The sequence below is a fragment of the Equus asinus genome, chromosome 3, assembly GCF_041296235.1.
Source record: "Equus asinus isolate D_3611 breed Donkey chromosome 3, EquAss-T2T_v2, whole genome shotgun sequence".
NCBI lineage: Eukaryota > Metazoa > Chordata > Mammalia > Perissodactyla > Equidae > Equus > Equus asinus.
Window position 1 is genome coordinate 161,444,370 of NC_091792.1, and position 25,529 is coordinate 161,469,898.

Sequence of the window (25,529 nt, forward strand, 5' to 3'; positions counted from 1 at the left end):
TTAGTAATTGTGAACAGTGCTGCCATGAATACTCACATATGAGTCTTTCTGTGGGCATATGTTTTCATTTCTTGAGTAGCGTGTGAACTCTGGCCATGGGAGCAAACCCTTTGCTCAACAGAAGATTGGTAAGTGCCAGCCATGAGCCAAACACAGGGCAAAACCCAGGGTTGGGGGAGAAGCCCCACATCCACTTCCAGAGCCCACTTTCGCCTCTCCTTTGTGTGGAGTCACAGATCTGTGGCATTGGAGCTGGGGTTCCTTTGGGGGTGGGACAACCTTGCCTCTCCTGGCTTTGGGGTTGTCTGACCTGCCTCCTCACTGGACTGTGAACTCCTGGGGGTGTCGGACAGATACCTGGGATGAAATTGCTGTGCCATAGGGTAACTTTGTGTTCAACATTTTGAGGAAATGCCAAATTGTTTTCCAAAGCAGTACACCATTTTACATTCCCAGTGGCAAAACCTGACGGTTCTCCAGTGTCTCCACATCGTCGCCAACACTTGTTACTATCTGGCTTTTTGATATATCTATCCTACTGAGCTGGTATCTCATTGTGCTTTTGACTTGCATTTCCCTAAGCGTCTTTTTGTGTGTTCGTTGGCCATTTGTACATCTTCTTTGAAGAAATGTGTATTCAGATCCTTTGGCCACTTTTAACTGAGTTGTCTTTTTATTACAGAGTTGTAAGAGTTCTTTATATATTCTGGAAACTATCAGATATAGAATTTTCAGATATTTTCACCAATATCGTGGGTGTCTTTTCTCCTTCTTGATAGTGTCCTTTGAAGCACAAAACTTTTTCATTTTGATGTCGTATTTCTCTTTTCTCTTTCACTTGCTGGCACTTTAGGTGTCATATCTAAGAAATCATTGCATAATCCAAGGTCACAAAATCTACACCTAAGATTTCTTTTAAGAGTTCTATAGTTTTAGCTCTTACGTTTAGGTCTTTGATCTATTTTGAGTTAATTTTTGTATATGGTTTGAGGCAGGGGTCCAAATTCCTTCTTTTGTGTGCTGCTGTCCACTTGTCCCAGGACCGTTTGTTGAAGAGGAAATTCTTTTCTCTGGTGAATGGTCTTGGCACCCGTGTTGAAAATCAACTGGCCATAAATGTAAGAGTTTCTTTCTGAACTCTCAATAATATTCCATTGGTCTGTATGTCTGTCTTTATGCCAGTACCACACTGTCTGGATTACTGTAGCTTTGTAGTAATTTTTAAAACAGAGAAGTATGGCTCCTCCAACTTAGTTCTTCTTTTATAAGGTTATTTTGGCTCTCTGGGGCCCCTTGCAAGTCCACATGAATTTTAGGATCAGCCTTTCCATTTCTGAAAAAGAAAAAAAAGCCATGGAAATTCTGATAGGGATCGCACTGAATCTTGTAGATCAATTTGGGGAGTATTGCCATCTTAACAATACTAATTCTTCCAATCAATGAACACGAGATGTCTCTCCACTTATTTAGATCTTCTTTAATTTCTTCCAAAAATGTTTTATAGTTTTCAGTGTACAGGTCTTGCACTTCTTTGCTTAAATTTATTCCTAGGTATTTTATTCTTTTATTTTTTTTTTGCTATCGTGAATGGAATTGTTTTCCTAATTTCATTTTCAGATTGTTCATTGCTAGTATACAGAAATAGAACTGATTTCTGTATATTGATCTTTTATCTGCAACCTTGCTGAACTTGTTTATTAGCTCCAGTACTTTCGTATGGATTTCTTATGACTTTGTATATGGGAGATCATGTCATGTGCAAATACAGGTAGTTTTACTTCTTCCTTGCCAACTTGGCTGCCTTTTATTCTATTTTCTTGCCTCATTTCTCTGGCTAGGACCTCCAGCGGGGTGTTGAATAGAAGTAATAGTAGTGAGCATCCTTGTCTCACTCCTAATTTTAGGGGAAAGCTCTCAGTCTTTCGCGGTTTGGCATGAGGTCAGCTGTGGGTGCTCACAGACGCCCTTTATCAGGTTCATAGTTTCCTTTCTGGTCCCAGCTGGTCGAGTGCTTTTGTTATGGAAAGGGGTTAGATTCTGTCCAATGCTTTTTCTGCTTCTGTTGAGATGACCATGTGGTTTTTGTCCTCTATTCTGTTAAAATAGTATATTACATTGATTGATTTTCATGTATTGAACCACCCTTTCGTTCATTTGCATGATCTTTATTTATGTTGCTGAATTCACTTTGCTAGTATTTTGTCGAACATTTTGCATCTATATTCATAAGGGACACTTCATTGGTCTGTCGTTTTCCTTCCTGTGATGACTTTGTCTAGTTTCGTCATCAGGGTAATATGAGCCTTATAGAATGAGTTGGGAAGTGTTCTCTCTTTTTCTCTTGGAAAATTTTGAGAAAGATTGGTGTTAATTCTCCTTTAAACACTTGGTAAAATTCACCAGTGAGGCTGTATGATCCTGGGCTTTTCTTTGTGGTAAGTTTTTTGACTAGTGATTCAATCTCTTTGTTATAAGTCCATTCATATTTTCTATTTCTTCTTGAGCCAGTTTTGGTAGTTTGTGTCTTTCTAGGGATTTGTCCATTTCATCTAGGTTATCTGTCTAATTTGCTGGTGTACAATTGTTCATAGGATCCTTTCATAATTCTTTTTATTTCTGTATAGTCATTAGTAATGGCTCCTATTTCATTCCTGATTTTAGTAATTTGAATCTCCTTTCTTTCTTTCTTGGTCCAGCTGATCAATTTTCTTGATCTTTTCAAAGAACTAACTTTTGTTTTCATTAATTTTTTCAATTTTTTCCTCATTTTCTGTTTCATGTGTTTCTTCTTTAACATTTATTGTTTCCTTCTTCTTGCTTTGGGTTTAGTTTGCTCTGGTATTTTAGTTTCTTTAAGTGGAAAGATCAGTCACTAATCTGGTATTTCTTATTCCTTATTTCCGTCTAAGCACTGCTTTGCTTCATCCCATAAGTTTTAGTATGTTGTGTTTTTTCCATTTATCTCAAAGTGTTTTCTAACTTATATTGTGATTTCTTCTTTGATCCCTTAGTTACTAAGGAGTGTAACGTTTAATTTCAACTTTTTTTTTTTTAAGGTAGATTAGCCCTGAACTAACATCTGCTGCCAATCCTTCTCTTTTTGCTGAGGAAGACTGGCCCTGAGCTAATATCCGTGTCCATCTTCCTTTACTTTATATGTGGGACGCCTACCACAGTGTGGCTTGCCAAGTGGCGCCACGTCCACACCCGGGATGCAAACTGGTGAACACCAGGCCACCAAAGAATGGCATTCACACTTAACTGCTGAGCCACTGGGCTGGCCCCTAATTTCAACATATTTTTAAATTTCCCAAATTTCTTCCTGGCATTGATTTCTAATTTCATTCTATTGTGGTGAGTGAACATATTTTGCATAATTTCAGTCATTTTCAATGTATTGAGACTTCTTTTATCATGTGGTCTCTTCTGGTAAGTTCCGTGTGCTTGAGGATGCCCTTGCTGGGTGGAGGCTCCAGCCATGGCTGCCAGGTCTAGTTGGTTCCAGTGCTGGTCAAGCTTTCTATTTCCTTTGCATCTTCTGTCTTGTTACTCTATCTATTATTGAAAACAGGCTACTGAAGGTTGAAAGTCTCCAATTATCATTGTTGAATTGTCCTTTTCGCCCTTGATTTCTGTCTGGTTTTGCTTCACGCATTTTGGGACTCTATTGTTAGGTGAATGTAGGATTATAATGGTTATGTTTTTTTGATGGATTTGCCCTCCTATCATCATAAAATGTCCCTCTTTGTCTCTAGTGACAATCTTTGTCCTAAAGTCTATTTTTTTGCCTCCTATTGGTACAGTCACTCTAGCTCTCTTTTGTTTACTATTTGCATGGTATATCTTTTCCCATCCTTTTACTTTCAACCTATTTGTGTCTTTGAATGTAATGTCTGTTTTTGCAGATGGCATATAGTAAGATCATGGGTTTTTTTGGTCCATTCTGCCACTCACTGCCTTTTAATTGGAATGTTTAATTGATATTTAATTCATATTGAATCTTTAGCTGATAAGGTAGAATTAAGATCTGCCATTTGCTACTTGTTTTTCATATGTGTCATATCTTTTTTGTTCCTCTATTCTTCTATACTGACTTCTTTTATGTTAAATAGATATTTTCTAGCATCCCATTTTAATTCACTTCTTTCTTTTACTATGTTTTTGAGTTATTTCATTAGTGGTTTCCCTGGGAACTGTAATTAATATCTTAATTTAAAACAACCTACTTCAGATTAACACCAATTTAGGTGCAACAGTACACAGAAACTTTGCTCGGATACAGCTGTTCCCTCCTCCTTCCTTTGTGCTCTCATTGTCATAGAAATTACATCTTTATACATTATTTGCCCAGAAAGACAGATTTATAATTATTGCTCTGTGCAGTTCTCTTTTAAAACAGAGAAGAGAAGAAGAGCTCCAAACAGAACACATTTAGATTTACCCATGTCATTGCCTTCGCCAGAGGCCTTATCTCTTCCTATAGGTTTGAGTTACTGTCTAGTGCCATTCATTTCAGTCTGAAGGATTCCCTGTAGTATTTCTGGAGGGCAGGTTTCCTAGTGATGAATTCTGGTTTTGTTACCTGGGAATGTCTTAATTTCTCCTTCATTTTTGAAGGATAGCCTTTTCAGATATAAAATTCTTGGTCAATGGATTTTTCTTCTTTCATCACTTCAGATATGTCATCCCACCGCCTCTGACCTCCATGGTGTCTGGTGAGAAGTCAGCTGTTGACCTAATTGAATGTCCCTTGTTTGTGACGAGTTGCTTCTCTCTTGCTGCTTTCAAGATTCTCCGTCTTTGTCTTCTGACAGAGCGTCTCAGTGTGGATCTCTTCTCGTTTTCTTTACCTGGAATTGGTTGAGCTTCTTGGATGTGTACATTAGTGTTTATCTTCAACTTTGGGAAGTTTCGGCCATTATTTCTTCAAATAATTTTTATGCCCCTTTATCTTCCCCCTCTCGTCCTGGGACTGCAATTGTGCACATTAGTATGTTTGATGGTGTCCTACAGGTTGCTGAGTCTCTATTCTGTCTTCTTCTTTTTTCTTTCTGTTTCTCAGATTGGATAATCTCAATTGACCTATTTCCTTTTTCCTGATTCTTTATTCTGCCTGCTCAAATCTGCTGTTGGGCACCTCTAGCGAATTTTTCAATTCACTTGTTATGCTCTTTAACTCCAGAATTTCTATCAGGTTCTCTTCTATAATTTCTATTCTTTACTGACATTCTCTATTTGCTGAAACATCATTCTCATATTTTAATTCTTTAGACATGGTTTCCTCTAGTTCTTTAAGTGTATTTAAGACAATTAATTTAAGGTTTGTCTGGTAAGTCTGACATCTGGGCCTCCTCAGTGACTGCTTCCCCTCCTGTATATGGATCATGCTTCTTATATCTTTGTATGTTTCATAATTTTTTGTTGAAAGCTGAACATTTTAAATAATATAATGTGGCCATTCTGGAAATCAGATTTTGCCTCCTCCACAGGATTTGTTGCTGTTGCTGTCTATTGTAGTTTCTTTTGTGACTTTTCTGAATTAATTCTGTAAAATCTGTATTCTTTGCCATGTGTGGCCACTAAGTCTCTGCTTCATTAGCTTAGTAGTCAGTTAATGACTGGAGAGATATTTCCTTAAATGCCTGGAATCAATAAGTCTCCATGTCTTTGCTGTGGGACTCTGTGGGTGTCAGGGCGTGCTTTCAACATTCAGTCAGGCAGTTGACAACTTTGCCTTGGGCCACCCTTCCTCCCTTCCTGCCGTTAAAGAGCCTCACAGCCAGTCAAAGTCAAGAGTTAGGGCCTTCTCAGGGCTTTCCTGAGCATGTGCACAGCCCTAGGAGTTTATGTAGCCTGCTAGATTCCCAGGAATATGTTGGAGTTTTTCAAAGCTCCCTGTGGACATCTCATCTCTCAGATTTTCCTTCTGAGCTTTTTGGTTAGTCTCTTGTTTGCCCCAACTGTTACCCATCACCTCAGGCAACTGCAAAGTCCATTAATTGCTTGTAATTGTTTTCAACAATCACCCCTGGGGAAAAGGGTTTTCATACTGGGTGAACTCTGGATTAAGTCAGTGCAGACAGCCTTGCAAGTGGGGTCTTCCAGGAAACCACTAGACAGGTCAAATAATGACAATTTTTTGGAAATGCTACTTTGAAAGAGTTCCAGCCCTATTCTGTTCCATCTAGTGGCTCACAGACTATTGTTTTTCACCATGAATGTGGGTTGTTAATTTTCAAGGCTCCTACAGAGCTGGAGAGTGGCAGATGGGCCTAGGGCAAGTTAAAACACCTCATAGGTTGGTGAGGACAAGGATAAATTGGAACCTTGTGCACTGCTGGTGGGAATATAAACTGGCACAGCCGCTGTGGAAAACAGTATGAAGGTTCCACAAAAAATTTACCCAAAAACTACCACGTGAGCCAGCAATTCCACTTCTGGGTAATACCCAAAAGAACTGAAATCAGGGTCTCAGAGACATATCTGTACACCCATGTTTACAGCAGTATTATTCACAACAACTGAAATGTGGAAGCAACCCAAATGTCAATCAACAGATGAATGGATTACCAAAATGTAGTCCATCCACACCATGCAATGTTATTCCAGCCTTAAAGAAAGAAGGAAATTCTTGCACGTGCTGTAAGATGCATGAACCTTGAGGACATTATGCTGAGTGAAATGAGCCAGTCACAACAGGACAGATTCTGTGTGATTCCACTTCTATGAGGTCCTAGAGGATCAAACCCATAGAGACAGAAAGTAGGATGGAGGTTGTTGGGGGGTAGGGGAGGGGGGTAGGGGAGTTGTTGTTTAATAGGTAAAGAGTTTCAGATTTGCAAGACGAAAAGAGTTATGGGGACAGATAGTACTGATGGCTGCAAAACAACGTGAATGTATTTAATATCACTGCACTGTACATGTAAAATGGTTAAGGTGGCAAAAAACAAGCAAACAAAACACCTCAGAGCTTGCTGTTCTTAGCAAAATTCAGCCAATTACAAGGACTGCTGCAAGACTTTTGTTAATTTCCTGAGTACGAAAAAGTTTATTCTGACCACTTTTGCCTGTTTTCTCATTGCTTTGATGAAGGAGAGCATTTCAGAGCTCCTGGCTCTGCCATTTTTCCTGAGGTCTTGACCCCTTAATTTGGACGAAGACACCATGGCAAGTGCTGCTGAGCACAGACAGGCCTGTGTTTGTGTGAGGTGGACTGTCTCACGGAGAGGAAAGTCTATATTTATCGCCAGATGGAAGCAGATCCCCTCCCAGATCTGCGGCTCAGCCGCTGAGGCCTGGCCTCCTCAGGGAGGTGGGCTGGAGGCGTCCTGCGATGCCTGGGGAGAGCCCTGGCTTCTGGGGCCCTCCTGGGAGCCAGGCATGGTTGCAGGGGTGCTGCTTACAGGGTGTGGGCCGCCGGGCAGGGCCGCCACTCGGCATTAGCTCCATGAGCAAGAAGAGCAGGGGGTGGGCGATGTGGGGGTGGGCTTGGCCCTCTTGGCACCTCCCCCTTCTAGTGCCTTCCTGGAGGGCAGAGGCCACAAAGCTAAATCCAGACCCAGGATTCCCTGAGCTGATTCAGGCTCCACCAATCAGAAGTGCTCCAGGAAGCCTGAGTCCAGAGTGGAGGGAGGCAGGCGGGAGGGAGGAGGCGCTGCTGCGGCCACAGGTTCCTGGGCAGCTGGGGCCAGCAGCAGCTTGGCAGCCCCTCCTGCGTCCTGCATGTGGCTTTAGAGGTCCTTCTTGGAAGCTAGGCCAAAGCCTTTCTCCACCCTCCTGACAACTCTCTAAGCTGCAGTGCACTCTGCGGTAGACCCCTGTCAGCGTACACGAGTCAGACGTCTTTCTCTGTGGGAGCCCCGACTGCAAACAGGGCCACGTGTGGCAGGGCGTGAGCAGGCGTGACAGGGTGTGACAGGGTGTGAGCAGGTATGGCAGGGCATGAGCAGGAGCTCCTCTAGACCAGGGGGTCAGGAGGTGCTCTCTCTGAGACCTGTACGGCTGGAAGAAGCCGGCATGGGAAGAGTTCTTCGTGGGAAGGTAGAGGGAGCTACAAAGGCCCTGGGGTGGACAGCTGGGAGTGTCCCTGCACAGGGAAGAGGAGCTGGGATGCGAGGTGAGGGCGTCCCCGTGGACTGTTGGGCCCATTGCTAGGAACGCTCGGCCCTCAAGGACTCAGCAGCCGTTGGAAAGCCTTGTGTGCAGTCTGCGGTGTCTGGCAGGAACAGGCCCTCAGTAAATGTCTGACGAGTGGACAAGGGGCAAACAAGCATGCGCCTGTGTGACTGCAGGTCTCCCCGGGGAGCAGACACCAGCGCCCGGTCTGTGTGCTCCCCGGGAGCCAGCCTGTCCCCGGGAGTTCCCAGCCAGAGTCAGTCCTGGTGGGCCTGTGCCACCCTAGGGAGGGCCTGAAAGAGCCCTTATTGTGCCAGGCCCCGAGGGCCCCTCCCCCGGACCCATGTGGAAAAGTGACCTAGGCCTTCCTCTGTCCTGCTGGAAGCCCAGCACCCCTTGGGAGCTCCAGGGTCTTGGGGCCCCGTGGCAGGGCCACAGCCCGGGGAACAGTATGACAGACGACAGAGACTTACCTGTGTGCCAGCTGTCCTTGGCAACTGACAAATGCGGACACCACTGCTGAGGGCCACTATGAGCAGCAGCCCCTCAGTCAGGAAGGGACTTCACAGCTGCCCAAAGTCCACTGTTAGCAATGCTTTTGGGTTAAAGACACTGTAAAAAATTGCAAACACCCTGGGAGGTTGGGCCCATCAATGACTCATCCCATGCTCTGTACTAATTTGAATTACAGCAAGCATTGAGTTCAGGTCGGGGGTCAGGCAATGATGGCATGCCCACTGGATCCATTAGGTCAGTGGGGTGGGGTTGGGGAGCAGACAGGGAGACTGGAGGTGCAGACACAGAGCTTTGGGGGATGTAAAAAGGGAGCTGGCAGGTGCAGATAGGGAGGCTGGGGGTGCAGACAGGGAGGCTGGGAGGATGCAGACAGCGAAGCTGGGGGTGCAGACAAGGAGGCTGGGGGTGCAGAGAGGGATCCTGGGGGTGCAGACAGGGAGGTTGGGGGTGCAGACAGGGAGGCTGGCGTTGCAGAGGCCTGGCCTGCAGCCACAGCCCTGAGTCTCATTCCCCCGAAGCCACCTCAGGGGTGATTGACCACAGTGACTTACAGGAAGGGACCCTGGCATTTTGTCAACCAACTAACCAAGCATTGTTGATGAGAATTCTGTGGACGAAACTATCTTTCCTTCCCCAGCCCCTCCCCACAGCCTCAGGGCGCAGGGTTTCTGTCTAAGCTCACAGGGAGGTACTTGACATGTAATGGATTAATTTACTGGGGGTGGGGATGGATGCCCACTTGCACACAGAGGAACCCTTCTGTTTGTAGGAGTCACTTTCAAAAGTGCTTCCCAAAGCTGCCTCACTTGATCCTCAGCAGGAGGCAGGATGTAGCACCCTGGTTGGCAGAGGGGGAGCTTGAGGGTCAGAGTGGTTTGCTGTGAGTCCAGGATTCACAGAGTCATTTAACTCCCTACTTGCTGAGCTCCACCTGAGGCCCACCCCTGGCCAAGGGGCCAAAGGTTACCTGTCCTTGGGTGTCCCTCTGTGCCTATCTCTGAACTGGGCAAAGAATGAGGCCCCTTCCCATGTCCCATTGTGTCCCAAGAACCCCCTCAGGCATGCTTCTGGGGGCCATTCCACCATCAAAGGAAGTGCCTCCCTGACCACCCTCCTCCCCAGGCTCTCCCAGGGAGCCCCAGGCAAGCCAGTCTCTGCACTGCCCAGAGGGCTCCGGGCCTTGGTGACCACTGACTGCACCTCCCAGATGGAGCCCCGAGTCGCAGAGCCTTTCCGGGTGGTCATGGGGGGCTGGGAGAGGAGCCTCCTGATGCGCTGGGCTGTCTGCGCCCTGGGCCTCCTGTAAACTGGGCTGAGCCGAGGGGCCACCCCCGGCCACCGGACAGTGGCGAGAAGTGGATTGTGCCTGAGCGACCCTCAGGAGAGCTGCCTAGCCCCCCTTCCCGCCCAGTGGGAGAGACGTCCCAGCCCTCCTGCTTCCTCTCCTCAAACCCAGATCAGCCCCTTCTCCAAGAACAGACACAGGAGCAGGAGGACATCACCAGCCCTGTCTGCTCACATCCTCTCAGGGGTGTGCGGGGTGCTCCCAAGGCTCCGTGGTGTGTGCACACAGACCTGACAAGACCGCTGGAGAGGCCTGCTCTCTCCAACCGCGTCTGTGCCAGGTGGGCCTGCACAGCGCACCCGTCAGACCGCCACAGCAGCGCTGTGGATGTGAGGGCCGCCGTGTCCAGTGGGCCAGATGGCAAGATCCGCGCAAGTGCCGAACGGGGCCACCTTCTCCAGGGAGGGCTCCTCGCTGAAATATACAGCTGTTCTTCATAGAACGTTATGCCATTCATGTTAACTTGCAACAGGTTCATTTTTGTTGTTTTAGTGAGTTAATAAATGTTCTGAACATTTACTACTATTTTAGATACGGTCAGTATCGATAGACTTAACCCCCACAAACAGAAGCTCTCTGGGGTCCTCAGTGGTTTCCAAGTGGGGAAGGGGTCCTGAGACCAAACAGTTTGGGAACCACGGAGTGAGAACTTGTCCTCAGCTGAGGACGGCGTCTCAGTGCGGTATTCACGGGGCTTCCCTGTGGTTATTTGTTTGGAGTACAGGTTAGATCATTTGTTTTTGTTTGCATTCTATTCTTGTTGATTCTATTTATTTTCTCTCTCTTTTTTTGAATTTGTGAAACATTGACGTGGTTCCAAAAATCAGAATGCTTTCTGTTTAAGCTTAAAAACTCCCTGAGTGGTTCTGACAAGCAAAACCGTCCCCACTGTCTTTCGTCTCTCCCAGTTCCCAGATCCCGTGACTAGGATTCTAGAAATATTTTCTTGACTGTGAGCAGGGATAAACTTCAGAATCTGTTGGCCACATCCTTCTGTGTGCAAAGTGTCCTTGGAGCTCAACCCAATGGAGGGAAGTGGGGTGGGGCCCCAGCCGCCCCCCTGCCCTGGGTGAGCCTCGCAGCCTTTCGGGAGGGCACAGGGTCCAGGCGAGGGCAGCCACCCTTTCTGTGCCTCATCCCTGAGCATCCACTGCGTGGTCTGACTCCCTCTGGAGAGACTGGAGAGCATCTGGGTCCCCGGGCCCCAGCGCTGACAGCATGGCTGCTCTGTGCAGCCCTGTGATGGGGAGGAGGCAGCTGTGGTCACTGACACCTGGAGCCCCAAGGCCAGGGATGCCGGGGTTGGGGGCCTCTGCTTCCCCAGCCTGGCCCCAACCCTTGGTCTAACGTCAGGCTCTTCAGGTCCCGCCCTGCCCTGAGGGTGCGACACGCTGGCCCCCTGAGCCGAGCAGGCTCTCCTCCCAGCCGCTGGCTTTGGCACCACCTCCAGGGAGACACTAGGAAGGGCCTGATGGGAAAGGAGAGAACCGGGAGGGAGGGGAGGGGCGGGAGGGGAGGGGAGGGAAGACAAAGAGAGGGCGCGGCGGTGGCGGGCGCCCGGGAGGAGCTGACCTCAGCCTGGGGAGGCTTCTCCAGCTTCGGGCAGGCGGGCGGGGCAGCGCCCGGGGCTGAAGAAGTCCCTTTCTCTCCCTCTCCCCGTCCTGTCTGCCGCTCTCTGGTGGCCGCGGTGGGGGACCTGGGGCCTCATTGGCCGGCCAGGCGCCGTCCTCGGCATAAATTGGAGCTCTGGGCTCTCGCTAGGACCGTCTGCTGCCCACAGCCCGGCTGCCCGCCCTCCCGCTGCTCCTGCTGGGTGAGTACCCACTCGCCTCTGCCCCTGAGGCCTCCTGGCGCTTTCCCCGGCCCAGAAACCGGCAGCACCCCAACAGAGAGGCCCGAGTTTGCTGTCTAGGCCCGGGCACCGTGAGTCCGACAAGTTGACCCCCGAGGTTCCCAGGAGTCCCTGGGCCAGCAGCGTGAGAGGTGTGTAACCTGGGATGCCGCCTGGTGTCGCTGGCCCAGGCTGCAAGCTCCTCCTGCCGGGCTCTAACCTGCCAGGCTCGCTGGGCTCCTGCCGACGCATTGTGGAATCCAGCTGTAACCCCACACGGCTTCGCTCTCCAGGATAGGGTCCAGCCGCCGGGGAGGGCAGCACGAGGGACGTGCAAGGGCTGCCCTGATGTCCCTGCCCAGGGCAGGCATGCCGCAAGGTGTCGGGGGACGGCGAGGCCAGCGTGTGGCGCTCTCCCTTCTCTCAGGTGATGGAAACCCTGAGCCTGGCTGCCGCCCGGGGCAAAGCCCTCTGGGCTCTCCTCCTGGCCACGCTTGGCTCTGCTGCCGGCCAGCCGCTGGGGGGAGACTCTGGCTGCATGGCCCGGCCCCTGGCCAAGTACAGCGTCACCTTCACCGGCAAGTGGAGCCAGACAGCCTTCCCCAAGCAGTACCCTCTGTTCCGGCCGCCCGCACAGTGGTCGTCCCTGCTAGGTAAGTGCAGCTCTGTCCCCGTCCGTCCTCAGCGTGTCCGCACCACCCCATCCCCCGAGAGCGGACAGTCACCCCCAGCTGCACCGCACAGCACAGTTTGGAGGGCACTCTCGTCCAGTTCACTTCAGCGCAAGAAGTATTTGTTAAGTGCCTCCTGCGTGCCGGCCAGACTCTGGGGATGTGCTGGGCAGGGTGGCTGGAGTCATGGGGAGGGCTGGCTGGATGCCCACCAGCAAGGTGCCCGGGCAGCAGGAGGCCGCAGGATGTCACCGTCCACACGTGCTGGCTGGATGTGGCTCCCAGTCTTGCTCAGGCAGGGAGGGCTGGCGTCCGCTGGGCGTGGCAGCTCACACGGTGGCGCCCACAGGGGCAGCGCACAGCTCCGACTACAGCATGTGGAGGAAGGACCAGTATGTCAGCAACGGGCTGAGGGACTTTGTGGAGCGGGGCGAGGCGTGGGCCCTGATGAAGGAGATCGAGGCGGCCGGAGAGAAGCTGCAGAGCGTGCACGAAGTGTTCTCAGCCCCTGCTGTGCCCAGTGGCACTGGGCAAACCTCCACGGAGCTCGAGGCCCATTCCAGGCACTCGCTCGTGAGTGGAGCGGCAGCGGGGGTGGTGGGGTGCGGGACCTGGCCACCACCTCGCTGAGTGCCCGGCCCCCCAGGTGTCCTTCGTGGTGCGCATCGTCCCCAGCCCTGACTGGTTTGTGGGCGTCGACAGTCTGGACCTGTGTGACGGGGACCACTGGAGGGAGCAGGTCGCCGTGGACCTTTACCCCTACGACGCTGGGACAGACAGCGGCTTCACTTTCTCCTCCCCCAACTTCGCGACGATCCCGCAGGACACAGTGACTGAGGTGAGGGGACAACGGCCCCGTGCCCGCACTGGCTCTGGGCCCCTCGGGGATGCATGTGATGACACTACCCACCTGGGGTGCCTGGCTCCGTCTCCTGTTTGGAAGACGCCCCTGTTCGTCATATCCACTGAGCAAGGGGTGCAGTCCCTGCCTAGGAGGGAGCTGGCTGCACTGTGGGAGGAAAGCAGAGAGGCCCCGCATTACTGGTCTGGCTCCCAGGCCGTGGGCCCCGTGCCCCATGGGCCACTGGGAGCTCAGGAGCCCGCACCAGAGGTCGGGAGGCTATCTGGGTGGTGTTGCCCATAGGAGGGCCCAGGTTGGATCTGTTTTACACACTGCCTGCCGGACCCCCAGTACCGGCTCCCGCGCCTGGGCCATGACGGACGCTTGCACGCTCGCGCAGGTGGGCTTATGGGTTTTCCAGCCATGCCAACTTCCTTATCCTCCCCCGCAGATAACATCCTCATCTCCCAGCCACCCAGCAAATTCCTTCTACTACCCGCGCCTGAAGGCCCTGCCCCCCATCGCCAGAGTGACCCTGGTGCGGCTCCGGCAGAACCCCAGGGCTTTTGTCCCGCCCGCCCCAGACCTGGTGGACAGGGGCAACGAGATCATGGACAGCCTCTCAGGTAAGCCCAGTCCCACCCCCACTGCAGGCCCACCTCCGGTTCCCCACCCTCAACATGCGTGCTCCTGGTGCCAAGCTCTCAAGCTCTCAGGCTGGCTGAGTCCTGGGCAGGACCCCCACCCGGGGTTTGTGTGTCACACAGGGACTCACCCAGACTTCACCTGCCACCATGCAGCTGCCGACACAAAGCTCCTGCTCCAGGCTCTTATCTCTCACCTTAGAATGATCCTTAAAAGCGAATGTCCACCACAGAAATGGAAGAAACAGTAGAAACAGAAAAGGATGCTCAAAGGCCAGAAACCGCCCAGAGGGGGCGTCTGCGAAGTGTCAGTGATGACACCTGGACACTCGCCACCTTCCCGAAGGCCACACCTGTCGCCCACGTGCAACCCACGAGGGGAGGTGGTCCAGGAACCATGCCCCATGGCGTCCCCCCACCCCACACAGTGCACCCTGGGCTGCCCCACCTTGCAGACGACGTCTCAGAGCCAGGAAATGTGCCCAATTCTAAGCCAGGCACCTGGGTGTGCCGTGCCAGCCTCCAGGCTGGGCCAGGCCACCCGCAGCCCCGGGGGCACACGGGGGTGTGAGGAAAGGAGTCAAGGCAGGGCGAGGCTGCGGGTGCTCAGAGGGCCCCAGGGCACGGTGCTCTTCAGATCGTGTGAATCTGCGTCTCTGAGCGACTTCAGACAAGGGTGCAGAGCCCTCAGTGCAGGACGATGTGGGTCTGAGATGTTAGATTCCGGTGATTCAAAGTGCACACGGGAGGTTTAACGCTTGCACATTTGCCACAGACAGCCTTTCACACCCCTGCAGCCCGGAAGTGAGTCGTGAAAGAGGCCCATCCGTCAGGGGGTGCCAGCGTGTGGCTGCGTCGTGGCTGACGGGAAGGACACTTCACTAAGTGGACCGCTCCGCATCATTCCCGCAGAGGGGATGGTGGGGGGTGTTGGCAGAGGTGGCACTGCCCACAGAGGGAGAACTGTGCTGGGTGCGGGGCAAGCCCGGGGGCCGCGCTCCCACAATGGTCCGCCTCAAGCGTCCGTGATTGGAATAGCGTAGCCCGCGGCGAGACCCTCCTCCACCGTGCCCCACTCAGAGCCAGCTTCACAGGAGCATTCTCCACCCTCCCCTGGGGACGTGGACCCAGCACAGGCGGGATCCCCCAGGGACCTCATGCCACCGCGATGCTAGAGCCCCAGACACTGGAGACGGGCGACAGCACCGGCCCTTGGGTAGAAGCATGAACTCGGGTCGTTTTGGTGGTTCCAGGAGGTGCGCATGGTGGCTTCCTCGGGTATGCACTCCAAATAGTGCTGATAAAAGCAGGTGTTTCCACCCCACTCTGAGCTCTGGAGACGGTCTCCTCCGAGGGACACCTAGGGTCCCCTTCCGCCAGGGAGCGCCTCCTTGCGCACGTGCCGATGGTCTCTCTTGTGCTTGTCCAGTTCCAGAAACGCCGCTGGACTGCGAGGTCTCTCTGTGGTCGTCCTGGGGCCTGTGCGGAGGTCCGTGCGGGAAGCTGGGGGCCAAGAGCAGGACTCGCTACATCCGCGTGCAGCCCGCCAACCACGGGACGCCCTGCCCGGAGCTGGAAGAGGAGGCGGAGTGCGTGCCTGACAACTGCGTCTGAGCGCAGGGCCCGTAGACCGCATGCGGGCGGCGAGTCTGGTCCTTCAGGGCCAGCGTTGCTGCCAGCAGCCGAGTGGGGCTTCGTCACCTCTCTGAGCGCCACTGCTGATGACACCCCTACACAGACACGCAACCGGCCGAGGGGTCCTGGTGGGCAGGCGCCCCTTTTTGCAAGCTCTTCCCTCTTATTCCCACCACGCGGAAGGTCATCTTCCGTGCAGACGACTTGCACAAGGTGCCCTGCCGGGTGCGCTGCAGAAAAGCCACGCAGCCACACAGCTGGGAAATACCTGGGCCTGGCCACCCAGGCTCCGCTGGCACCGGAGCCCACACCCACAGCCACTGCTGGAGCCAGGCTGCCACCCAGCACCGCTTCCGGTGTCCGAGCGGGTGACGCACGTGAGATGGATAAGGGGGCACACGCAGACACCTCGCCTTGGCGTCCACATGTTACCCGTCTCTGCACTTGAATAAAGACTGTTTCCTGACCTCGTTGGCCCGTCTCTCCTTTCCTGGAGGGCCCTGGGGGAGGGCAGAGGGAGCAGACACGGGGTCATCCTCCTGCCCCTGGCTGGGTCTCCCTCCGAGCAGAGGGGTGGCTCCCCAGACTCCACAGAAGAGCACTTGGCAAGCGTCAGAATAGTATAAGGAGGTGCTCGATCCAGCGCACACCCAGTGCTTGTGGCAGGGAGCGCCGAGGAGCAGCACAGGCAACACGCGGCTGCCGTGGGCCCCGTCCCCTCAGGCCACTGACCACTAGGGCCCCAAACTCACAGAGGTGCCCTGAGGGTTCTCAGTGTATCTGTCCTGGCCCTTGTCTGAGGTTGGGGGTTCAAGACCTTGTCCTCCCAGCACAGACCCTTCCTGCCAGATGATCCAGTGGGTTCCTGGTCCCTCATGGGACGGCCGGGAGATGGGGTAGGCCAGCTCATCACTCCTGGAGACGCTTGCAGACCCTTCTCCCTCCTGCTTGTACTTGTGTAGAATAGATCCTACAGCCAGCCCACCATCCAGCGCCCTGTCCACTGCCCTCCTCACCTCCCACCTCCCAGCACCCTGTCAACTGTCCTCCTCACCTCCCACTTCCCACCACCCAGCGCCTTGTCCACTGCCCTCCTCACCTCCCACCTCCCAATGCCCGTCCATTGCCCTCCTCACCTCCCACCTCCCAATGCCCATCCACTGTCCTCCTCACCTCCCACCTCCCAGCACCCTGTCAACTGCCCTCCTCACCTCCCACCTCCCACCACCCAGCGCCTTGTCCACTGCCCTCCTCACCTCCCACCTCCCAGCACCCTGTCAACTGTCCTCCTCACCTCCCACTTCCCACCACCCAGTGCCTTGTCCACTGCCCTCCTCACCTCCCACCTCCCAATGCCCGTCCATTGCCCTCCTTACCTCCCACCTCCCAATGCCCATCCACTGCCCTCCTCACCTCCCACCTCCCAATGCCCGTCCATTGCCCTCCTCACCTCCCACCTCCCAATGCCCATCCACTGCCCTCCTCACCTCCCACCTCCCAATGCCCATCCACTGTCCTCCTCACCTCCCACCTCCCAGCACCCTGTCAACTGCCCTCCTCACCTCCCACCTCCCACCACCCAGCGCCTTGTCCACTGCCCTCCTCACCTCCCACCTCCCAGCACCCTGTCAACTGTCCTCCTCACCTCCAACCTCCCACCACCCAGCGCCTTGTCCACTGCCCTCCTCACCTCCCACCTCCCAATGCCCATCCACTGTCCTCCTCACCTCCCACCTCCCAGCACCCTGTCAACTGCCCTCCTCACCTCCCACCTCCCAGCACCCTGTCAACTGTCCTCCTCACCTCCAACCTCCCACCACCCAGCGCCTTGTCCATTGCCCTCCTCACCTCCCACCTCCCAATGCCCGTCCATTGCCCTCCTCACCTCCCACCTCCCAATGCCCATCCACTGTCCTCCTCACCTCCCACCTCCCAGCACCCTGTCAACTGCCCTCCTCACCTCCCACCTCCCAGCACCCTGTCAACTGCCCTCCTCACCTCCCACCTCCCACCACCCAGCACCTTGTCCACTGCCCCCTCACCTCCCACCTCCCAATGCCCATCCACTGCCCTCCTCACCTCCCTCCTCCCAATACCCATCCACTGTCCTCCTCACCTCCCACCTCCCAGCACCCTGTCAACTGCCCTCCTCACCTCCCACCTCCCAATGCCCATCCACTGTCCTCCTCACCTCCCACCTCCCAGCACCCTGTCAACTGTCCTCCTCACCTCCCACCTCCCACCTCCCAGCGCCCTGTCCATGCTCCTCCTCACCTCCCACCACCCAGTGCCCTGTCAACTGCCCTCCTCACCTCCCACCTCCCAGTGCCCTGTCCACTGCCCTCCTCAGTCTTCTCCTGCCAATTCTTCACATGTTCACCTCCACATGGAGACCCTCTTGCCCCTGCCTCTCCGTTTCCTCAGGTTCACATCTCCCACCTCTCCATCCTCACTCTAAACAGCAGTCTTGGCTCCCCACACGCTCGGCCCTCCCACAGGCCACCACAGATGAACTGTACATCCCCCTGTCACAAGCAGCTTGAGCAGCATGCCCCCGCCACCATCCTCAGTGGCCTCCAACAGCTCTCCCTCTGTGTCCCCGCTCAATGGCTCACACCAGCAAGCGTGCTCTCTTGTCTTAGAAGGCATTCCTCCCGCTGTCTTCCCTGTCCAGCCCCTGCTCCTGGGCCCATCTTGCAGCAACGTGTCTGGAAGGCATTTCCCCTCCCCACAGTCAGCCCCTCCACCCCGGCTCCCCTCTGCTGCTGTCGAGGGCCCAGTGTCCACGCATCGCTGCACCCAGGGTTCTGTGCTCCTCACTCGTCTTCTTCGCCCGTCGGGAACAGGTGGTGCCCCCAACACACTGAGTCCCTCTGGCCCCCAGGCTTCTGCCCTGTCCCCTGACTGGCTGGGCGAGGCCCTTTCTCTGTCTCCTTTGACAGGCCGCTGTCCCTGACACACTTCTCTGCAAGCTCAGCCTCAGACTCCCTCCATCCTCTAGTGACACATACCTCCTTGGACCCATTTCCCTCTCCAGAACAGATTTATATCCCCAGTGGTCCCCTGGACCCTTGACCTTGGGGAGGAAGGAGTGAAAGCAGCTGCCTGGGGCCCATTTATCCCCCGGGGTTGGGGGGTGAAGCCTAGCTAATTCCTGGACACGTGCTGCTGCTGGGCGTCCTGCTAAACAGACTGGCAGTGTTAGCTCAGAGGAGGGGGCTTGTCTGAGGAATGGTCTTAGCAGATGTTCTCTGTGGATTTATGGGCAGGTAATCTTGGGGCACAATGCAGAGATACTCACGTTCCAGTGCTCCCCAGTGAGTGTAGCAGCCTGCATACCTCTTTGAGAGCCCAGGAAGGACCTGGACCCTGCAGGGCGGCCCAGCCCTCTCGGGGCTCCACCTGTGCCCTCGCGTGCTTGGCTCCCTGTGTCTTAGTGAAGCACCACACTGGGTCAGACTTCTCGGGAGTCTTATGAGCAGAGACTTTAGTCCGTCTGCTCACAGACGTAATCTGCCACCATAGGCTTGGGAGCATAGCTTTGGGATGAAGGGCATGCACGTGGTGACAGCCAGCACAGTACAGCCAAGGCACACAGCAGAGATGGCAAATACTCGCCGAATGAATGAGGAACTCGGTTCCCTTCCTCTATTTTGCAGGACTCCTCATATTGAGCACCTAAAAATAGCAGATAAAGCGTCCAGCGTTGATGAACTGGTGAAGGTAGGGAATTCCTCTGAGGGGCAACAACAAGCAGCCACGGGGTCAGCAACGCACTCAGGAGCCAGGCTTCACCCTGGCAGCCCTGCTGGCTGTTCACACCTTCACCTGGGGTGTCTGAGGCCTCCCCCAGGGCAGGAGTGAGCCAATAGCTGGCCCTCCAAGGGCACAGCCTCTCTTGCACTTGGCTCTGCATAGAGAAGAAAACAATTATCCCCTACACCCCTGATCACAGGCCCATGCTCACCAAGCATGAGGTCTGACATGACAGTGGAGATCTGAAAAAGCCCTAATTAAAAGTTTTGCTTAAAGATTCCTGGGCTGGTAATGCCCTGAGGCACCTAGAAGAAACGAGTATGAGTCCTCCCTAGGGACCTCACTGTTGACTGGGACTCAGAGAATTCCCACAGTAACATGGACTCACAATCAACACCCAGGAAACATATGAGAAAACCAGCATGACATCCCTAAATCGAAGGACGTGGCAAACTACAAAATCAGACCCACAAAGCCAACGACATTAGGACTATCAAGTTCAGGATATGATTAAACGTGCTGACTGTGTTATCCAAACCTGAGGTCAAAACTCAAAAGTGCGCCATAGAAGCAAGCACACAACAAGGTTTTAGATTTAAACTTTAACAGATGGACTAAATACTCCAGTCAAATGACAAAGATTGTGGACTGGATTCACAAAACCATGTGCTATTCATAGGACATGTAAAATCCTCTAAGAATGCTAAAACACTGGGGGAGGATATGTGGTGGAGACCGCTGCGACAGGCATGTCCACTGCCCTCTCCTTCTGATGCATGGGGTTGGGCATGGCCCTCGGGGTGGGAATGAGTGTCATTCTTTGGAGCCAGAATATTTACTGCCCCCGTGAGATGCTCCAGACCCTGGAGCTCAAGTCAACATGGAGGTGCCTTCGCAGAAGCCAGCCGGGACAACAGACTTAGGACAGCCACCCTGGAGAGTGCTCAGGATCTGCAGCCAACTTAGAAACAAGCTTTGCTGTGTTAAGAACTAAGACTTAAGGGAAGGGGATGATGAACGTACACCCAGTAAAAAGGAATCCTGCATTAGATGATGCTCAGGCTCTGTAGAAGAGGGAATTGGACACTGCTGCTGGTTGTAGTGCTGGTGGTGTAGGTGGTTACAGTGATGCCGGTGGTATGAGTTCTGGTGCTGGTGCTGGAAGTGGTGCTGGTGGTGCTGGGGCTGGGGCTAGTGGTGCTGGTGGCAGTGGAGGTGGTGATATAGGTATTGGTGGTGCTGGTGCTGGTAGTGCTAGTGTTTGTGGTGGTGCTGGTGGTGCTGGTCCTGGTGTTGGTGGTGGTGGTACTGGTGGTGTTGATAGTGGGGCTAGTGGTGGTGGTGCTTGTGGTGGGGCTGAGGGTGGTGGTGCTTGTCCTGGTGGTATTGATGGTGCTATAGGTGCTGGTGTTGCTGGTGCTGGTGGTGCTGGTAGTAGTGTTGGGGCTGTGGCTGATGGTGCTGGTGCTGGTTGTGGTGCTAGTGGTAGTGCTGGGGTGGGTGCTGGGGCTGGGGCTTGGGCTGGTCCTGGGGTTGTTGGTGCTGGTGCTGTTGTTGGTGGTAGTGGTAGTGTTGGATCTGTGGCTGATGGTACAGGTGCTGGTGGTACTGATGGTGGTATGGGTGCTGGGGCTGGGGCTGGTAGTGCTGGTGGTTATAGGTGCTGGTGTTGATCCTAGTGGTGCAGGTGGTGCTGGTGGAGGTGATGGTGCTGGGGCTGGCGGTGGTGGTGAGGCTGGAAGTGCTGGTGGTCATAGTGTTGCTGGTGGTATAGGTGCTGGTGGTAGTGTTGGGGTTGTAGCTGGTGGTGCTAGCACTGGTGCTGGCTGGGGATGCTGGTGGTGGGGCTAGTGTTGGTAGAAGTGCTTGTGGTACTAGTGTTGTTGGTAGTGGTGCTGAGGGTGGTGTGGTTGCTGGGGCTTGGACTGGTGGTACTGGTGCTGGTGCTGGTGCTGGTGTTGGTGGGGCTGGGGCTGGGGTTAGTGGTGCTGGTGCTGATGATGCTGATGGTGTTGATGGTGGTATAAGTGCTAGTGGTGCTGGTGGTAGTGGTGGTGCTGGTGGTGGTGCTGGTGGTGCTGGTGGTGCTGATGGTAGGGCTGGAGGTGGGGCTGGTGATGGTGGTACTGGTGGTGCTGATGCTAGTGTTGGGGCTGTGGCTCATAGTGCTTGTTGGTGGTGGTGCTAGTGGTGGTGGTGCTGGGGTTGGTGATGGTGCTGGTGGTGGTGGTGCCAAAGGTGGTATAGGTGCTGGTGCTGGTGGTAGTAGTGCTAGTGCTGGTGTTATGGCTGCTGGTGGTGCTGGTGATGGTGGTGGTGCTGGTACTGGTGCTCATGGTGGTGGTAGTATAGGGGCTGGTGCTGGTGGTGTCGGTAGTGTTAGTGCTAGTGTTAAGGCTGTGGCTGGTAGTGCTGGTGCTGGTCATGGGCTGGGGCTGGTCCTGGTGCTGGTGGTGCTGGTGCTGGTGGGGGTAGGGCTGGTGCTGCTGCTGTGGTTGCTGCTGGTGGTGCTGGTGGTTCTGGTGCTGGTGATGATGATTCTGGTGCTGGTGGTGCTGGTGACTCTTTCAGGAGGGCAGCTGTGGACTCCCTCACTGACAAGGCCATGTCTGAGCAGGGCTCTGAAGGAGGAGGGGGAAGCCTCACAGAGATCTAGTCGTGAGTGTCCCAGGCAGAAGAATGGCTGGGGAGACAGGCAGGGCCAGTGAGGCCAGCACAGAGAGTGGGCAGCCTGACAAGGGGCCTGGTCAGACGAGTCAGGAGCATCTGCTCCTAGTGAGGTGAGGAGGGAGGCGGGGCGGGGCGGGAGGCATCGCTTGAGGGCTTGGAGTAGAGAAGTAACTCATTGGTGTACACTGTAAAGAGCCATCTAGTCATTTTGAGAGCAGAGTATAGCGGGCAAAGGCAGGAAAAGGAAGAGTTAGAGGCCACTGCACCAACCCAAAGAAGAGGGAAGTTTGGGCCACAGAGGTATGGGGAAAGTGCTAAGAAGTGGGTGAATTCCAGGTTCATTTTGATGTAAGAGCAATAGAGATACTCATAGACCGGCATCTAACAGTACTCCCAGAGATGTCTGAGTCAACCCCGTCCTAGTTCATAGGATTAAGTTCAGGAAGACCTTGGCCCCGCTGGGTCAACCCAGGGAGTTGGAGGGGCCGAGTGTGGACAGGTCCACTCCTGAGGCTCCTGTGGGTTCTGTACTACTGTCATATACCGAATAGATGAGGGACACTGGGCCACATGAGATGGTCCCAGTATCTACACTGATACCTGCAGGCCTCTCACATAGGCTAGAAACGTGTATGCTGGGTTTCAAGGGGGCTACTGGCTGGGCCTAGTGGGTGGCAGGACCCAGAGTCAGCATGTCAAGGAAGAGACAGGAGTGGTCAGTAGTGTCACCCTCTGGAGGAGGTGGGTGAGGATCATGAGAATCATCCACTGTGCTCAGCCACAACAAGCAAGTGATGGGGGCTGGGGCTGAGCAGCTGGTGGCAGTGGGGGGAGAAGGCAGAGGGTAGGACACTGAGAAGTGATGGGAGGGTCCTCCTGGCAGAGACAGTGGACCGAAAACTCACATCTCACTCCACTCCCACCCAAAGTCCACTAAAACTACAGAAAAGGATGTTAGATGGCATAACCCAGATGTCTGCTTTGGGTTTTAGGTCTGCTGAGGCACACTGAGGGGACATCTTCCACCCACACAGTACAACTAGACCCTAAATTCTGGATGGAGACACCATCTGAGACATTGCCCTTCTCATAAAGGGTGGAGGAGAACTCTCACTTCCTCCTCCCATTTCCAAAAATAAGCAAACAAAACGTTGAACTGGGCCTAGAGCAAAGAGGAGCTGGAGTTAGGCCAAATTAAGTGAGCTTGTGAGCAGCTGGGAAAGGCAGGGTTCCTTGAGGGCTGTGGCTAAGCTTGGGCCAGCGACAGAGTTGAGAAGACAAGCCTGGTGCTCCCACACTGAGCAGGGCCCTCCAGGTCAGCAGCATCCGTTCATATGAGGGAAGAGCAGAAGCAAAGCTGTCTGTAGGAAGCTTCCCAGTTCCCAGTGTGGGTCTCAGGGCTCCCACCAATCAAAGTCAAGCAATGGGGAAACACAAAAATCACCAATTAAACAAGAAAACAAGTCACTATGATTGAAAGCAGAAAAAACTCCCAATAGATGCAGACACCCAAGATCACAGATAATGATACTGTCAGAAATAGAACCTAGAAGAGGCACAACAAAAATGACCAATCAACAAGGATGATTAGACACTGACGTAAATTCAGAGAGGAAAAACTGTGGCATAACAAAGCCTCAATCCATGGGTTAAAGAGCTAATCTAGGCATAGTTGGAGAAACAACTAGTGAACCAGAAGATACAGCTGAAGACATCACCCAGAATGTAACACAGGGAGACAAAGAGATGGGAAATTTCATGAAGATAGGGAAGATAAAATGACAAGTTTTAAAATGTTTGAAGTCAGACACTCTGAAGTATGTAAGAGAGATAATGGAGAAGAGATCATATTTACAGAGAAAATTGTGCAAAGATTAAGGAGCTGGCTAAAATAAAAAGGTATCTCCAGAACAGAGAGCACAATATATCCCAAACCAGACGAATGAAAGCAACCCCTGTCCGTGCATATCATGTGACACTGCTGTGCACCAATCACAAGAGAAGATCTTTCAAGGACCCAGGGTAAGAGGACAGATCACGCATAAAGGAGCAACCATTGGGAGGACAGTGTTCCTCAACAGCAGCAAACGGGGTCAGAGGCAGTCAGATAATATGTTTAACATGTTGAGAGAAACTGTCAACCCAGAACTGTGAACTTGACACCACCTTTCAAGAATGAGGGCTTTTATACATTTTCAGACTATCAAAAATGGAGAAAGTTTAATATTAAGAGAACTACACTGAAAGAACTTCCAAAGTGTGTGCTATGTTAGCTCTATCCTCTGAAAAAGCTCAGAGGCAGTGACAGCCCAGTAGAAACAAACACCCACTGTGCCATGCTTTTATATTAAAGAACTAATGTTCTTCTGTCCAAAAGACACAGGAGGAAAAAGACAAGGGGAAGATGGTGGAGCGGGAAACACCTGTGAGGGGAGAATCTGTCTCTCCACCTGGACAACAGCTGTGCTGGCAGAATCTGTCTGATAGAACCATTCTAGAACTCTGGAATCCGTCTCCTCACCTGGACGACAACTGCGCTGGCAGAATCTGTCTGATGGAACCATTCTAGAACTCTGGAGTCTGTTGAAGGCCTGCAACTTCCAGGGGAAGTTTTCGACAGTAAAAGTGGTTAATTTTGGTCGATTTCAGCTCTTAGCACAGTAGCAGCTACCCATCCCCACCCCCAACTACACAGCAGGCAGTTGTGCACGTGTTCCTGGAGCAGCTTGCACACAGCTTATGGGAACCAAGGTGGGCAAAGAGGACTCTGTCCTCCAAATATCAGGGATCTGTGCTCTGATGACTGCTTCTGACAAGAGGTGCAGATGAAGAGGAAGGCTGCCATTGTCATTGCACCTCCTCCATTGTTGCAAGCCCCTTCCTCTCCACTGAAGTGACTTCCAGGGGATTTAAAGGGTCGATGCCCTTTTCCCTCCTCTTTCATTTTTTGCTTTTTCTCCTCTTGGAAGCCAGATATTAAAGACAAGGACATTCAAAAGCAAGTGCATATATGGGGAAAATAGAAAGTGACTGTGCATGCCCAGGGAAAGGCTCATAAAAGAACTGAGAACATCTTAAGTTTACAACTCAGGCTGATCCTCAAAACAGAAACAACCTACAACAAGCAAAATAAACAAACAAATAAAAAACGCAATAACACAAAAGGAGCAAACCCTGTGGAAAAAGATTCCAGAGTTACCACATTATTAGATTCAAATGTTCCTGTTCAACAAAGCACACAAAGAAACAGGAAATATAGATCATTCAAAGGGGAAAAATAAATCAGCAGAAACTGTCCCTGAAAAAAAAGACATAATGGCAGATCTACTAGACAAAGACTTTAAAACAACTGTCTTAAAGATGCTCAAAGAACTAAAAGAAGATGTGGAGAAAGTCAAGAAAATGATGTGTGCACAAAACAGAAATACCAATAAAGACACAGAAAACAAAAAGAAATTCTGGAGCTGAAAGTTACAATAAATGAAATGAAAAATTCACTAGAGGG

At 52.7% G+C, this 25,529-nt stretch overlaps 1 protein-coding gene across 1 annotated transcript; it reads left to right on the forward strand.

Moving 5' to 3' along the window:
• Positions 1 to 11,451: 11,451 nt before the first annotated feature.
• On the forward strand, positions 11,452 to 16,064 carry SPON2 (spondin 2). The gene is made up of 6 exons (XM_014840262.3): positions 11,452 to 11,789; positions 12,235 to 12,460; positions 12,828 to 13,051; positions 13,125 to 13,316; positions 13,771 to 13,945; positions 15,393 to 16,064. The coding sequence occupies exons 2-6, from the start codon at positions 12,238 to 12,240 to the stop codon at positions 15,575 to 15,577; spliced, it is 999 nt and encodes a 332-aa protein (XP_014695748.1). The 5' UTR covers positions 11,452 to 11,789; positions 12,235 to 12,237; the 3' UTR covers positions 15,578 to 16,064.
• Positions 16,065 to 25,529: the final 9,465 nt, after the last annotated feature.